Below are 16,236 nucleotides of genomic sequence, written 5' to 3'. Positions count from 1 at the left end.
GTTGAAATCACACAAATTGTTATCAATGATTCACTATACTTAAGAGTGATCATAATGTTACATCTGTTCTCTGTAATATTAAGTCATCAGAATAAGTTATTGGATATTGGGAATTGAGGGGAAAATATTTTGTTTTGAAGATGGACTGAAGAAATGCGAATTTGACTGATGAACGTGAAAACGTTTTCACATTTTATTTTTTAAAGCTTTACAACCAGAAGCTTCCACTGTCTTTTCTTTGCAGATAAACACTTGTTTTGACTCTGCTGATCTCACAGCCAGATTACAGTCACTTCCCATCTTTATGATCAACCTAAAAAAATATATATATATATATTTTTTTTTTTTTTTCTGTTCCCCATTGTCTCAGACAATCCAGCACATAACTGCAGGATGTAAGATGCTGGCAGGGAAAGCTTACATGAAGCGCCATAACCAAGTGACTGGTATAGTGTACAGGAACATCAGTGCAGAGTATGGGCTGGAAACCCCAAGGTCAAAGTGGGAAACACCTCCAAAGGTAGTAGAGAATGACCGAGCCAAGATCCTGTGGGACTTCCAGATACAGACGGACAGAATGGTAATGGTGAACCAACCAGACATTGTGGTGGTGGACAAAGAGCAGAGGAAAGTCGTTGTGGTCGACATAGCAATACCAAGCTAGGAAAAAGGAACACGAGAAACTAGAGAAATACCAGGGGCTCAGAGAAGAGCTGGAGAAAACCTGGAGGGTGAAGGCATCAGTGGTCCCCGTGGTCATTGGGGCAGTGACCCCCAAACTGGAGGAGTGGCTAAAGCAGATCCCAGGAAATACATCAGACATCTCGGTCCAGAAAAGTGCAGTTCTAGGAACAGCAAAGATACTGCGCGGAACCCTCAAGCTCCCAGGCCTCTGGTAGAGGACCCGAGCTTGGAGGAAAGAAGAGAGACCGCCCCGCGGGGGGTGAGGAAGAGTTTTTTTTAATTTATATATATATATATATATATATATAGTTCTCATTAGAACTACACTTTTTCCTTTCTTGCACTGATTATGATTTAAGCTCATGTTTTCATTCCTTCTGTTTTTTTTTTTTTTATTTGAAAACCACTGCTATAAATAACAGTTTTCTCTTTATTATAGGGGGAAAGCCATGTCTGCACTATTTACTGTTATTGAACAATTACTCTTTTGTGGCTCTTATGGACAGAATTTAATTGACTTCACTCATACATTAAAGCTTTCTGAGTTAAACACAGGCAAATAATGAACGTGGGCCTAGATTCACCCACTGCACTTTGTCTTTAGGATGAAATAAGCAGGAAAAGCTCCTAAATAAGTCAAACGAATGACTTTGCCAGTTTATTCCCACTACAGTTCTAGCCCTAATAACATAATAAAACCAGCCTTGGATTTTTGTTATTCTGTAAAACCGACAACTATCACCAACTTATTACTGTTTATTCACATACGGCCCAGAAAAATCATGTCATTAGTCCAAAATGTGTGCAAATTCAACATTATCATGATCTAGTTGTTATTGTATTATTAATTACTTGGTATTTTTTAAAGGTGTAAACTCAGCTAGATATCTGGAACTTAACTATGTAGGGGTTTTCATGACTGTTTTCCTTATATTTTTAATTGATGGTTTTTTTCAGTCGCTTTGGACCATTTCACTCATCAGACTTTGAATTCTCAAAAACACCAGTACTTGTCTTCAGCATTTACCAAACGCTTTTGTACTTTTATTTATTTTATTCAATTATCTGCTATTTCAAACATAGTCCATTGCTCATGTTGGGTTTATTAAAATATAATGTACTGGTTCACTCTTGAATAATCTTACTTCCCAAAATATTTAAGCATATTTTAACAATTTCTCAGTTTTTGTCTCTCCAAGACTATTCCTGATATGATGATTACTATCATTACCAGATGACTGTCCTTGTTTTGCCTTTTCTAATGGAACAGACAGTCATTTGTCATTTATTAAGCATAATTAACCTACCTAACATGATTTTATCCTTATGCTTTTTGCACAATATCCTTTCACGTCATTAATCAAGAGGAAACTTTTGCCGTGTCATATTTATATCAAAAATGTATTTGAATTATCTTCTAAAAAAAAGACAACATTACAGTATTAGGATTTTATTCCAGAAAAGCTAACACATCTCAGGGAAAAACAATCTGTATGAAGGAAACGCACAAACTACAAGGAGGGAACAAAGACATGGCTCATTTGAATGATAAAGGATGGACATTTTAGTACTAAAACATGTTTCAAAAGTACAAATGAAAAGATAAAAAAAATAAATGTATGCAGTTCAAAAAGTAACCATTGAACTCAATACAGTGAGTGTAATGAATGAAAAAAATCAGAAGTGAGACATCATTTAAAATCTGCGTTGCTTGTTAGGTCCATAGTCTCCGGTACCAGGCAGGCCTCTGGGGAAGCCCCCCTGGCCTCCTCCAGGCATGTTGTTGTTGTTCCCTGAGCCAGGCATCAGGGCTGTACTCTCAGCACTCAGACCAGCAGCACCAGCAGCACCAGAGGTGGCACCCAGAGAGTTTCTATTCATGGCCATGGCACCCATGTGCATCCTCATGTCTTGCTCCCTGTTCTCGGGGAAGTTGCCTCTGAAGCCTTCCTGCTGCCTCTTCATCATCTCCTCACTGCGCATCCTCATCTCCTCCTCTCTCCTACGGCGTTCCTCCTCCTGACGCAGCTCGGCCTGTTTCCTCTTCTGCACCTCCTGGCTGTGCAGCTCCTCCATCCTCCGCAGCTCCTCCTGCCTCCTCAGCAGGTCCTGCCTCATCAGCATCACCTGATGCTCGTGTCTGGCCGCCTCCATCTCAGCCTCCAGCTTCTCCTGGGCCTCCTTCATGTTGCGGTCCACCATTTCAAACTGCTGCTTCTCCATCTCCATCAGGGCCTTCCAGCGCATGGCGTACTCGTATTCAAAGGAACCCGGCTGGGCAAAGCGAGGAGGCTGCTCACGTTCTTTGTGATACTGCTGGTTCTTGTTGATCAACTTCTCTGGGAGGCCCTCGTCTTCATCGAACTGATCCATTGGCTCGACTGTGATAGGGCGTGGGAAAGCTGTGAGGAGATAGGAACCATCACCACATTTGTCCAGTGCCTTGCGAGCAGCAGGTTTGGAGGTGAACTCCACCACCCCCTTCCCAGTGGGCCTCCCACGGTCATCCACGATCACCACGGCTCTCTCTATCTGACCAAAGGCTGCGAAGGCCTCCTCCAGGAGCTCGTTGGACACGAATTCAGGCAGATTTTTCACACTGAGGGCCGCACCGTGCGTGGCAAACCGCACCCGGATAGGTCTACCTCTGAACGGGGTGTCATCCAGCTCAGCCCGGGCGATCTCTGCGATGATCCTGGTCTCCAGTCGGATGAAACCGAAGCCTCTGTCCTTGTTGATGAAGATCTCGTTAGCCTTTCCGTATTTGGCGAACAACTTCTCCAACTCATCCTCGGTAATACCGGGAGGAAGGTTCCCCACAAACAAGCGACTCCGCTGGGTGAAAGTCTTCTCCCCGGGCTTCCTGAAGCTCTGCAGGTCCAGGGTTAGGGCCTCGTTTATGCTGCTGCCCTCGCAGTGCTCCGGCTGCTCTCCGTTCGTGTTCGTACCTCCGGGCTTTCTCTGCTCTCCCGGGCGGCTGGGTCCATGGTTGTTGTGGGAGCCTCTGTTTCCTTGCATTTTGATGTCACACAATCAAAGCCCAAGACCGTAAACAGTTGATTGAAGAAAGGCTAACTGTTAGCAGGATGTGGCGCACAAAGAGCGGCGAAAATGGTGAAGCTGAGTTTCATGTACGTCATCCAAAAGCGACGTTACGGTTTGAATAAGTGACGTCAGCCATAGGCGACATGGTGAAACCTCTTTTTTATTTTATTTACATTATGGAGTATTTATACATTTAACTTAGGGTACATAGGCACAATAACCCCCACTAACGGTTGATTGTATTAAATTTGGTTACTTTTGTAAAGATAAAAATATAGACTTTGTTATTAATAATTTAACATTGACAGCCAAATTTTCCATACATAAATGCAGATAAAACTAATTCTTATTTTGGAAAAACTACTTTATTTTACTTGTGAAATCCCTGAAAACATTCCAAAATGAGTCTGCAGTGAAATTATGTACACTTTTAGAGCAATTTATGTTAATATAATTTAAGTTATGTCCTGACCCCGGTAATATGTGATACTATTTTATTTTATTACTTACTTTTTATTCTCTACCTCTGTTCAACCTGTGAAAATGGCATGTTTAAGCTGTTTACAAATATGTGTCTATGTTTGTGTATAATGTTCATGAATAAAAACAAACAAACAGGCACAATAACACAGTCTGGCCCAGATATATATATATATATATATATATATATATATATATACACACACACACACACACACTAAATACAGAACTGAAAAAGGCACATACATGGCGGTGATGACTTTGGTGGCTTTTTTTGGTATTTTGTCTGATCAATTAAAAATTTGAAATAATCAGTGAACCAAATATTAAACACATTACAAAAAAGAATAATCTTTATATTTACAAGTTTGAATAAAATGTTTACCCATTAAAAACAAGATTCATGACAGTAGAGATACTTCAGTCCAGATTGACCAAATATGTTTGTATTATGATATTACAGTATGTATGTAACTACTATATGGTTTTGAAAAAAAAAAAAAAAACATAACTACAACAGCGACTAAAACTGTATTGTCTTGAAAGAACTATAGATTAACATGATCCAAACAAGAAAATAAGTTAGATCAAATTACTTTCCTAAATTCTACTTTCAAAATCAAGGTGTTCCATCTATCACATAGAACAATATATAGACTGAATAAAGTGTGTTTTTTTTATTTTTGTAATGTATTTATAATTGTATTATGATTTGTTCCAGAAGAACAGTTTATAAAGGTATATCACAAAGATTTTGTAAAGGGTTTGTAAACAAAATTTCGGCGGTGCTCCTCAACTTTAATCTATTTAATTATTTTAAAAGGAAATAAAAAAAATACAAAACCACTCCAAATACATTATCTCAGGATTAAACTATATATTTGTCTTTTTGTGATTCACCAAAAGCTTATAAATAGACTAATTGTTCAGGGATCAATACTAATCCATGTAACACATTTCTGACACAAGCATTCAATGTTGACAAAATTTTGAATTCCATTAATAATTTCTAGAAACTGTGCTTTTTGGTTTTATTGTTGTGATAGTTAATCTTATTCTTTAACTGAGTGAACATAATCCATAATGCTGTGAGGCAGAAGAGTTAATCTGCACAACAAACTCACAGTGTTTTGTGGTGTTGTTTATTATTTATTATTTATTTGCTTAATTCCAAAGTCCTGTATTGCAAGTGTATAGAAAAGGAGATATACATCATACTGACACTTTGTAACCTCTTGACCAAATTTGCCCCATTGACTCTAATTGTTACCACATATTTCATACACTGTAATCATTACATAGCATAATGCTTTTTCAATTAAGACCTAAATCAAAGCCTCTACTATCAAAATAAAAGGAAATACAGTTCAGGTGTAATGACCCCCTAAAGACAATTGCATAAAGTTTTAGGGGAATTTTAGTGAAGGCCTGGATTTCTTATCTTGCAAAAATATACAAGATGTACAACTTCAAAACTGTTCTTGTGCCAAACATAATAATGCATTAAATTAAATTCTGCTATCAATTAATGAAACAGTCAAGGCTGTAATATTTTCTTGAAAAATGTTTCACTTTGGCCCTCATTTTTGGAAATACTGTATGTTTTTTGTTTTTCCAGTTGAAAAAAATTAGAGGTTCTCATGATAAAATAAAAAAAAGTCCATAATAACATAAAAAGAGTTTGAAAGTTATAATATATTTTATATCTATGGATGGGTATGAAGTAGTTTTGATGTGGTGGAAGTGAAAAAAAATTAGAAAAACATAAATGGAGTACATTTGTATTGCACTTTTATGAGACGGACCGTTTGTGAACATAAGGTGTACATGTGTATGTACATTTAGAGACATAAAAATGATATTGTAATGTCTTATAAAGGAACATCATATGCTCCCCTCATTATCCTTCTGCTTTGGGTTTCATTCGGAGGTTGTATTATTTTTTTCTCATCTCTCAGTTTTGCCTTTGAGAAAAACAAACTCTAAGTCATTAATTGTGAGAGATTTTTCCCTGTAATTTGACATCCTTTGCGTTACTCCTAAGCAACTTTTCCTGCAGCTCAGCTTTGATGACAAGACATAAGACACAAAATGTACTTTTGTCCTCAAAGTTGCAGAGCTTCCCCCCAAAAAAAGAAAAACGTGGCTTATTGGTCATGGCTTTTGTAGCTTTTTTAGTTATTATTTCCCAACTACCTGTCTTGACAATACAAACCTAAATGTTCCTATGCTACAGAGGTGGCAAAAACACTAGTCTTCAGTACTCAAGTAAAAGTAAATATAGTTGAATAAGAAATAACTCTGGTAAAAGTAAAAGTATTGAAGTTGCTCCCTTACTTGAGTAAAAGTAAAAACAAATGTCCCATCAATAATAATACAGGGTTTTTAAACCATTCCATATTTTTTTTATTTTTTAGGAACTTGTAGAATACTGGGTACATGGAAACAAGTTAAATCTGTTACCTTTGAACACATGGAGAATTAGCACTCATAATGAATAAAATGAGTAAATATAATGTGTCATACAAAAAAAGAAGTGCAAATGCTCAATAAAACCAGAGCAGCTTTGATTCAACATTTTTAAGAACTTGAAGAAAACTGGTACTTATAACAAATATGTTACCCTGTATGAACACCTCGAGAATTTAGCACTCATTGTAGATAACGTTCGTAAATAAAATGTTTCAAGCTTCTCCTACAGCTTCACGGTTGTTGGTTTGCGTCCTTTCACGTCGTGACCCTAACCTAGGTGTTTTCGTGCACATAAAGCTTCGAGAAATGAACCTTTTCTCAAACCATTTGGCTCAAGTGGTTCGATGTCCATGAGTTTGCCACAACATCACCGGTGGCCATCTTGCCCCGTGCAGCTCTCTGAAGGAGTCTGAGGAACCAGAGGGAAGGTGAGTGATCTGCCCAACATAAATAATTCACTAAAATGTTGACGGATTTACATACGCTTTGGTTTTTTACAAACGTTATTAACGTGGCTACAATTCTGGATGTTTTCAAATGTTTCTTTTGGACACCTATTTATAACTATTTTAATGTGGTTATTCTTAAAGTACTGTATCATGTGAAGTATCCTTATGTAATAAACATTATTTATTGATTCCACTATGTTTTTTGAGTAATTTAATATCGCTGTCCTGCATGTGTATACCTCCACATTAGTCTAGTTCGGGGATTTCAACATGCAGTATTTCTTGATGTGTATTTGTAAAGAGAAAATCTTGTACATATTTTTTTTATTGAAAATAAATTTAAATTTAACATTTGTGAAATATTACTATGATACAATATTTAGAATTGTTATTTGTTTGAACTAAACATGTAATATATATATATATATATATATATATATATATATATATATATATATATATATATATATATATATATATATATATATATATATTTTTTTTTTTTTTTTTTGGAGACCTCTCCAATATGGCGGCGACGTTTCATGTGTTCCAGCGCGTCAATAGGCGTCCACGTATATAATGTCAGTGGCTGTCAGTGCCCAATCCTTTCGCTGGCCTGATCATAGACATATGTAATAATGGCCTTTATATTATGATATCTATGGGCCTGATAGTTTCGGAACCTTTCAAACGTATGCTCTAAACGCGTCTACGCGCAGGCGCGTCATACCAGTAATGACGTCAGACTGTGAGGAGTGTGCTAAGTGCGCGATTTCGAACACAGCCATAGTGTTGTGAGAGGTTGCCACGGTAAAGTGCTGTCCACCATTGACACATAGAGAAGTGAGTACGTGCCCTAACAGTGAGACATGAGTCATTTATTAGGACGGCGGGACTGCATTTCGGGTCTCAGGAAAGACCTGGTCGACATTCAGGCCACGGTTCTGGACGTGATCTCTCGAACTGGGCCCGTCTGCCAATCTTCCTGGAAGTTCCCCGATAAGTTGTCATGTAACCTGGATATCCTGGCATTGCTAGAGCAATATGACTATGTGGAGAAAGAGGAGACAAATAACCAACTTTCACATAGTGTTTTACTGGAGCTAATCATTGACAGGTATGTAACTATCTAACTATCAACTTCTATCACATGGGGGCCCTCACATCATTGTCTGATGTGAGGGCCACATTTTCAACATTAATGCCTAAAGACCAATCTCAGCATTACTGGAAAAAACAAAGGGTTTTTGTATATTCACTGTGCTGGATTTCTTTTAATTTTGTGTACTTTTGTTGTCATTTTGTACTTTTTTTTTGTGTGTGTTGTAGGAGTCTTTGTGTGTGTGTGTTTTTGATTTGATTTTATTTATTTATTTATCTCAAACAAAAACAATATAAAGCAATCATTGCTCCCTTAAAAAGAGCCCCAGCAATGTTTGAGAAGGAAGCTTAACGCTTATCCAGTCCTGCCCCTACTTCAAAGCTATTTCATTTGAGCAAATGCATATATATATATATATATATATATATATATATATATATATATATATATATATATATATATATATATATACACAAATATAAACAAAAACAATCATTCATAGGCCGCCTACCTATACTGACATAACATCAACATCCACATGTCCACCTACCCATCAGATTCTAGTCCTTGTACTAATCCAATAAATTTTGCTTATTTAAAAACAAAAGAAAAGAAATCTTTGTTGTTACAAAGTTTAACATTTAGACTGTTCCAAATTGATACCCCACAAACTCAGTTGCACATGCTTTTTAAAGTAGTCCAGAATCTTATTTTTTTAAAGTTCAAATCCCCCCCGCAAATCATACTCTCCTTGTCTACTTAAAAAAAAAATTTAGTATTTAGCTTGACACATAAACTTAATTTCTTTAGACTTTAGAAAAAGCGGGTTAGTATGGTCCAGATATCATGCATGATTTATGATCCTTGTACTTTTTTTGCAAAATACATAACTTTTGTAGGTTGCTTTTGTGTGTGTTTCTCCAGATTTCAAGACAATAAGACTAGAATTAATGCATAGTGTAACATATTAATATTACGTCTCTTTGTTAAAATGATTGACTTTTAATGTTGTTTGTAATCTGTGCCATTTCATTGTGTCATGATAAATTCAATTGAAGTTCTCTTTTCTGTCTCTTAAAGGCTGCTTCTCCTTCTGCAAAGCTTTGATGTTTATGTGGAGCAGCTAAGGTGCAACCACAGGCAGCAACAAAAGTGGCAAAAAGGATGCCGGTCAGCTGGTCTTGTTGTCAGAAGTTATTGGGATAACTTAGTCCAGTTTGCCAAAAATAAGGTCAGTATATGGAATAGTTGAAATCACATTACTTGATTGTCGATGATGAGACAATTTGAACATTCTTTTTTATCATCTGTTAGGAGAGCTCAACCAGTTCATCAACAGACTTTGACAGACCTCAATTAAACACCTGGTCTTCAACAAGTTCAGTCAACAAAACTTGCTCCTCAACCCCTAACAACAACACCACCCCATGCTATCCCATCATTGGCAGCCGCAGTGTTGGAAGCCAGACAATCAAATCATCCCTCACTCCCTGTGATGCATGTCATCAAGTGCAGTCTGTTTTGAGTAAGATAGGCGATGCTTTGGTGGATCTCTTACAAAGTGAAGGTCTGCCCTCGTCTTTGCTGCCGCTCCTGGAAGTTGTAAAGGATACCGTGGGGGTGGGCCAAATGACAGCTGCTGATGTTGCACAGTGGGCCTATGAAGAGCTCAGGGATATGCGCCGACTGGAAAAACACCTCCAGGATGTGCGAGGCACGGTGCAGCCTCTGCAAGAGCGAGTGACTGTAGCGGAGACAGAGCTGGAGAAATTGAGGTCGCAGGTGGAACGGCAAAAGAAAGGGTTAAAAAAAGAAATTGAAAAACACCAAACACGCAACGTCCAGTTAGACGTCAAACTGAGGAAAGCAGAGAGGGCCCTAAAAGAAACCGAGCAAACACTAAAAGAGGAACAACAGCGGCTTACAAAAGGTAAATAATAGGGATGTAACGATTAATCGTAAGGCAGTTAAAAATCGATTCATAGGTACCACGGTTCACATCGATGCTCTGAAAATTGAATCGCAGTACTTTTTTTAAACAGCAGAGGGCGCTATACATTAATCCTTCCAGAAGCGGACGTGACGGGCGGAATCTGCTACTATTTTCTTTCTGGCCGCCATTTACTGTTAAACATGCTCATAAATGATTCTTTACTCCTTTAGCACCGAAAGAATATCTGTAATATTACGTGAATATCTGTAAAAGTCACGTTTTTCTATTAGCTCTGTCTGCTAGCATAGCTTTTCTTCTTCACTGGTGGAATAACTGCATGCCAAACGACCACTGGGTTACCAGCGCCCTCTGCTGGTCTAAACAAATATCTGACGTAAATACAGTGAAATGACTATTTTTTTTTTTGTTTTTTAAAAGTCCAATTGTTAAGGCACAAAATACATTTTCAGTTGCACTTTTAAAAAGAAAAAGAACTATTATGCAGTTTTGAATTGTTTACTATAGAACCAGAATTTAAATTAATAGGTTTCTTCTTCATTTGTATTATTCCTTTATGCATTTCATTCAAGATTTATTTTTAGTTAAATTGCATCATTTTGCATAGTTTATCAAGGGATTCTTTTGACAATGAAAAATAAAAGGAAAATAGTATAGTATTTTCCCCAAAAAAATAAAGGAACATTTTTAAGTCATTTGTCAACATTCCCATTTTGTAAAATAAATCGTGAGAAAATCGTATCGTGAACCCAGTATCGTGAATCAAATCGTATCGGGAGTTGAGTGAATCGTTACATCCCTAGTAAATAATATAATTAGAATTCCCTAATATCCCATTACTATAAGCTACATTTATTGTTTCTTCAACAGAGACGTTGTTCTGGGGGGAGAGTAGTTTGAAACTAAAGGAGAAAATCACATCGCAGCAAAATGATTTACAAGCACTTGGTAAGTATCAGACTTTTGCTCAACATTGACATAATAATGCAAATATTTATGCAGTGAGCACAATTTCACATTGAACAATTTTATCTTGGTAGAAAGTGAAAGGAATATGCTGCAGGAGAAAGTAAAAACATTACAAATGAAGGACGAAGCCTCGTGTAAACTCCAAGAGAGGGTTCAACAATTAGAGGTCCAAGTATTTGACAGTCAACGCCTTCTTGATATGGAAAGTGTCAAATACAAAAGCGCATGTCGTCATCAAGAGGTCAGTGTAGCAGATTGCATTTCTGATTTTTGTTGTTTATGAATGAATCTGCGTTAAAACAAAATAGATTTGCAAGTAAAAGGCCTATTTTCTCTTGGGCTGCAACGCTAGTCAATGCAGGCAAAGCAAAAATCTTTGTTGGAGAGAGTTGATGCTCTCGATGAGGAGTGTGAAGACCTACAGAAACGTTTAGAAAAGCAAGAGGAGAAGGAAGTCAACTTAAACAAGCAGCTGCACGAGTTTTCAGAAGAGAAGGAAAGGCTGCAGGTTCTACTCAACCAAGAAAAGGTAAGTAAACACTTATAATTCCAGCAAGTTCATTTTGTCTTCTTTTTTTAAATGTTCATTTATTCAGACAATTTTTTCAGGAAATGTACTTTGATCTCCTAACATGTTTTAACTGCCAACTATCAGTCTTCCTAAGAGGTGTCTGCTGATCAGTTTGATTTGTCCTTACGAGTTATTTCTGGGCGTGGACAACTTGACAGTTCTGTCAGGGTGAATCTGAATCTGAATCCTCCCTGTTGATATTGAAGTTCCGCTTCATGATCTCAATGGCCTGACTTCCTGATGCAATGAACATGGCCGTAAAATCACACACTAAACTCAGACAGCCCAAAGACAAAATAGAACAAGATGAAAAAATGCAACGTAATATATGAAACCTGGATCAAAGAAGCCATCGAGATCAGGCAGGGATGAAGGAACATTTTTACTCTCCCACACCTTGGACTTTCTTCTCCAGAGATCATATGGTGACAGAAAGAACTCATATGGACACATCAAAGCAATCAGCAGATGCCTCTGAGGAACACTAATAGTTGGCAGTTGAAACATGTCAGGAGATCAAAGTAAAATTCCTGGAAAAAATTGTCTGAATAAATGAAACCTTAACATATTAACTAAACACTTGTAACCGCTCTCACAGCAACATTTTAATAATGTTTTCCTCTCAGGCCTTGTGCTTGGAGAACCAAAAAGAGAAAAAGACTTTAGAAACAAACAGAGATGAGCTGAGAAAAACTGTGACCGACTTGGAGGAGTATGTGCAAGTTTTAATGGAGAGGGAGCGACTGTTGCTGGCTTTCTCAGCGCTCTCCCCTCAAGCTCAGGCAGAATCACTGGGTAAGCATCACAATCACTGTCATACTGTATATCTACACAACACTCATTCTGATTTTACTTACAGTGTGTATACATATTTGGAAGGGGGCACGCTATGATTATCCATCTATACTATAATAATGGAAACGTCTGTGTGCATGCATGTGTGTGGAGCAAATATCTCCCCGACGCGGTAAGAGTCGACAAGTTCCAAATAACCCCCGAGTGTGTGCATCTGTTATTTTGGAGTAATTTGGTGAAGCAAAACGATCAAAACATTATTTTATAATTACGGCTCCCTCGGTAAGAGCGCGGTATTGAGAGCGCTACTTCCGGTTCATGACGTCACCGTGTCACAGTTTGTTTGGGTTAAAAAAAAAAAAAAATGTTAATATTAAAAATGTTTTTGTACTGTTAAAAGCCATTTAAGTTAATATTTCATGGTTATTTAATATTATTCCCGTGATTCCAAACTTCCTTTAAATCTCGGGTCATGGACTTCACTTCCTCCGTCTCATGAATGTGGGCAGTGGCTGTGCTGACGGTCGTTAGCCGACCTTATCACAAACATTCTGCTTCTTCAGACAGAGGAATGTAACGTGAGGGGATGGGTCCACAACACGACTCTACTATGATTATTGTTTGTTCTGCGCAAGGGTGAGTGTTTCTTCTTATATTATTCTATGTACTAAGAAAGATGCTAGTAGCTACAATGTAAACACACACACGGCTGATGCACATGCGTGCACTACACTGGGATGAAAATACTGAACTCACACAGAGCCGTTTAGAGAGAATTGCGACTTTGGTGTTGCAAAACGTTTATTTTTCATGGTACTTCCGTGTCTCTCTTTACAATCTGCGACGGATTATGTGCAAGACGCGCGCGCGCGTGTGTGTGTGAGAGATAACGCACGGAGGAGACGGATGTAGACACACACACAGTATTTATAATAAAAATATACTAAATTAGTAAAATAAAACAAAAAACTAAACAATATTTATTGAAAAAATAAACAAAAACACAACTGAAAGATAAAAAATACACATAATGATGACTTCAAAAAACATACATTACAGAAAAATACAACACAAATATGAAAATGGCTCAAAATACACAAAACTAAATATTTACACAAAAAAATGTACAAAAACACAACAGAAAAATATAAAAATACACATGACTCCAAAAAACATACATTACAGAGAAATACACCAAACAAAAAAATATAAAATTGAGTAAAAAAATCAACAACAAACACATTTATCATGCACATGTCACATAGAAAATTGCACCCACATTTTGCCCCCGCAATTATACCCCTTATGCTCCCACATGAATGCATACTTCAGACGGGCACTGTACTAGTACGAAAAATGCACAAAAAGACAATGGAAAGATACATAAATACACATAATGACTCCAAAAAACATACATTACAGAAAAATACACCAAACGAAAAAAATATAAAAATGAGTAAAAAAAAAAAAACAACAACACATTCATCATGCGCATGTCTCATATTAAACCAGGGAAATTAGATATGCTATTTTACTTTGCACCTGCAAATATACCCCTTTATAATGCTACAGAGTATGTTGTTATTATTATGGCCATAATTGACAACTCTGCTGAAGCGCCCACTATATGAATACATACTTCCGACGGGCACTGCACTGTAAACCCACCAAAAAAATATTTTAGTTCTTATGAGGTGAAAACAAGATCTAAGTCAGCTGCACCCAGATGCTTTTTTTCAAGATAGGATGAAAAACGTGGAATATTTTAATGCAAAGTATAGATTTTTATCGGTAACAGAGTTTACAGGTGACAGACTTAAAATGCTTCTCTAACCAATACTTCAAGGTTTAGTTCAGGGATGGCGCACTGACATAAAAATCATAAAAACTGACAAAAGAAATCAAATCAAACCAAACAAAGTGAATTTCAATTAAAATAATTTTCCTTAATTGTAAAAAAGCAAATTGTTGCAGGTGTGGGGTATAGCACTGCCTGAGATTTGCTGATGTTTATTGGTTTCAGCCACCCAGTCTCTCTGCACTGTAGGATGTTCTAAAACCATTCGAGGTGTTTACAGATTTATTATATTTACAGATCTATGACTACTGGCAGTTTTCAACATTGTATTGGGAATTTCTACACATACAATATATATATATATATATATATATAAAAACAACAGCACGTGGCTGTGCTATTGTATAATAAAAGACAAGGGAAGTGTCACTTAAAATTTGACTACAGCACGTAATGGGCAAAATCAGCAGCAGGAGATTATAGAGGCAGTTGAAAAAGCTAAAAACATAGGGATTTTTTTAATTTTTAAAACTGATCCAGATTCTGGATTTTGATCTGGATCATCTCCAAAATCTAAACATGTTTTTTTTTTTTATTCTGCAATAGGGAGCGACTGCGCAACAGAGGAACCCATGCCCGCACCAGGACCAGCACAGGCCTGCACTGCCCCACGATACAACACCGTCTACACCGCCCCCCCAACGAGAGAAGGTGCCATCAACCGCCCAAGTAGAGCCACCCCGCCAGTCACAGACCGACAAGCAGGCGTACCCGAGCACCCCCGACCGGGCACCGCTACCCAACACCAATTCCGGCAGCACAGTACCCTCCCCCACGGAGGCCACCCCCAATCACACACACGCCGACACCAGCACAGCCCCAAGGACAGCGGACCCCAGGCCACCAGCCCCACCCTGCCCGAGGCAACGCAGCGTCACACCAAATTGCGGCCAGTTCCCATGCAGACGGCAAGATTGCCCGCCCCAAGAGGTCCCACTCAAAGACCTGCCCCTGGATTACCCCAGCCCCGCCTGACACGAATCCAAAGCCAAAGCACCCAGGCAAGCTGGCAGAGCAACCACCACCCACCCCTCAAAGACAGCAAGCGCAAGAGCGCAAAAGGAAGAGGGGTTGGGACAAGACGGGACAAGACGGGACACTGAGAATAAGAGGAAAGATCAACACGTAGGCCCCCAGGGCCCACCCCCATGTGCACGGAGGAGCAGGAACGCACCACCAAACAGCTCGGGGACCGCAATGTATGATTAGTGTAACGTTGTTCTGATATCGATACTAGTATCCAGTATTACAAAATAGCCAGAATTCTGACAGAAAAATAATTGAAATGAATAGAGTTATTATAAAGTCAGATCATGTTGTATCTTTTCTAACTTTTCAGTGTTGGTGTTTTATTAATAAGGAAAATAATCCTAATAAACTGTCTGCCTTCTCATTTTCATTGCTCAAATCTTGTCTTTTTTACTTGTTCTTTTCATCTTTATATGTAAACTATGATAATAAAAATATTAAAGCAAAAGTCAATGAACAAATTAAATGGCTAGTTATATTTGGGTGAAGAAACATGTATAAAAACCATGGACATTCTGTAAAACACTCATTTCTCACAGCACTGACAGCAGGGATAACTTTATCCTGATTGTTAACTAAAGGGGTATTCCATAAACTCTGGATCAACATACCCATTGATGGAAAACTCTGGGTATCTGATTCCATTACAGCTGATATGAAGTGGGTCAATCAACCCCGAGTATGTAAACCTTGGGTTACTTACATGCACGCAATAAAAAGCCATCATCAATGAATCAGAGATGACTCGAGCTGCCATGACAACCAAACGGAAGAGTGATTTATTCACCCTAATGGGTGAAATAAGCCGGTGTTTGAGGAATATGAGCCTGT

At 37.9% G+C, this 16,236-nt stretch overlaps 3 protein-coding genes across 3 annotated transcripts in view; 1 reads left to right on the top strand and 2 right to left on the bottom strand.

The window, feature by feature from the left end:
• The window catches only part of gapvd1 (GTPase activating protein and VPS9 domains 1), a 748,782-nt gene that overhangs the window by 505,896 nt on the left and 226,650 nt on the right, over positions 1-16,236 (bottom strand). The gene's annotated exons all lie outside the window — the stretch shown is intronic.
• LOC114469459 (non-POU domain containing, octamer-binding) lies at positions 2,119-3,835 on the bottom strand. Its single transcript, XM_028456995.1, has one exon. It carries the CDS (start codon positions 3,700-3,702, stop codon positions 2,380-2,382), a length of 1,323 nt encoding a protein of 440 aa, XP_028312796.1. The 5' UTR covers positions 3,703-3,835; the 3' UTR covers positions 2,119-2,379.
• ccdc157 (coiled-coil domain containing 157) lies at positions 7,879-15,773 on the top strand. The gene is made up of 8 exons (XM_028456975.1): positions 7,879-8,247; positions 9,313-9,463; positions 9,547-10,162; positions 11,054-11,131; positions 11,224-11,393; positions 11,505-11,681; positions 12,350-12,518; positions 14,923-15,773. The coding sequence occupies exons 1-8, from the start codon at positions 8,000-8,002 to the stop codon at positions 15,477-15,479; spliced, it is 2,166 nt and encodes a 721-aa protein (XP_028312776.1). The 5' UTR covers positions 7,879-7,999; the 3' UTR covers positions 15,480-15,773.

This window comes from Gouania willdenowi, chromosome 9 (genome assembly GCF_900634775.1).
Source record: "Gouania willdenowi chromosome 9, fGouWil2.1, whole genome shotgun sequence".
NCBI lineage: Eukaryota > Metazoa > Chordata > Actinopteri > Blenniiformes > Gobiesocidae > Gouania > Gouania willdenowi.
The sequence above is the reverse complement of the archived record's forward strand: the minus strand, read 5'-3'. Positions and strand labels throughout refer to the sequence as shown.

What these genes read in the sequence shown, in the direction of transcription:
- LOC114469459 (XM_028456995.1), bottom strand. Translation starts at nt 3,702, where the DNA reads ATGCAAGGAAACAGAGGCTCCCACAACAACCATGGACCCAGCCGCCCG.
- ccdc157 (XM_028456975.1), top strand. Translation starts at nt 8,000, where the DNA reads ATGAGTCATTTATTAGGACGGCGGGACTGCATTTCGGGTCTCAGGAAA. An exon ending in CTGGAGCTAATCATTGACAG is followed by an intron (nt 8,248 to 9,312) that starts GTATGTAACTAT and finishes TGTCTCTTAAAG; the next exon opens with GCTGCTTCTCCTTCTGCAAA. An exon ending in TTCTACTCAACCAAGAAAAG is followed by an intron (nt 11,682 to 12,349) that starts GTAAGTAAACAC and finishes TTTTCCTCTCAG; the next exon opens with GCCTTGTGCTTGGAGAACCA.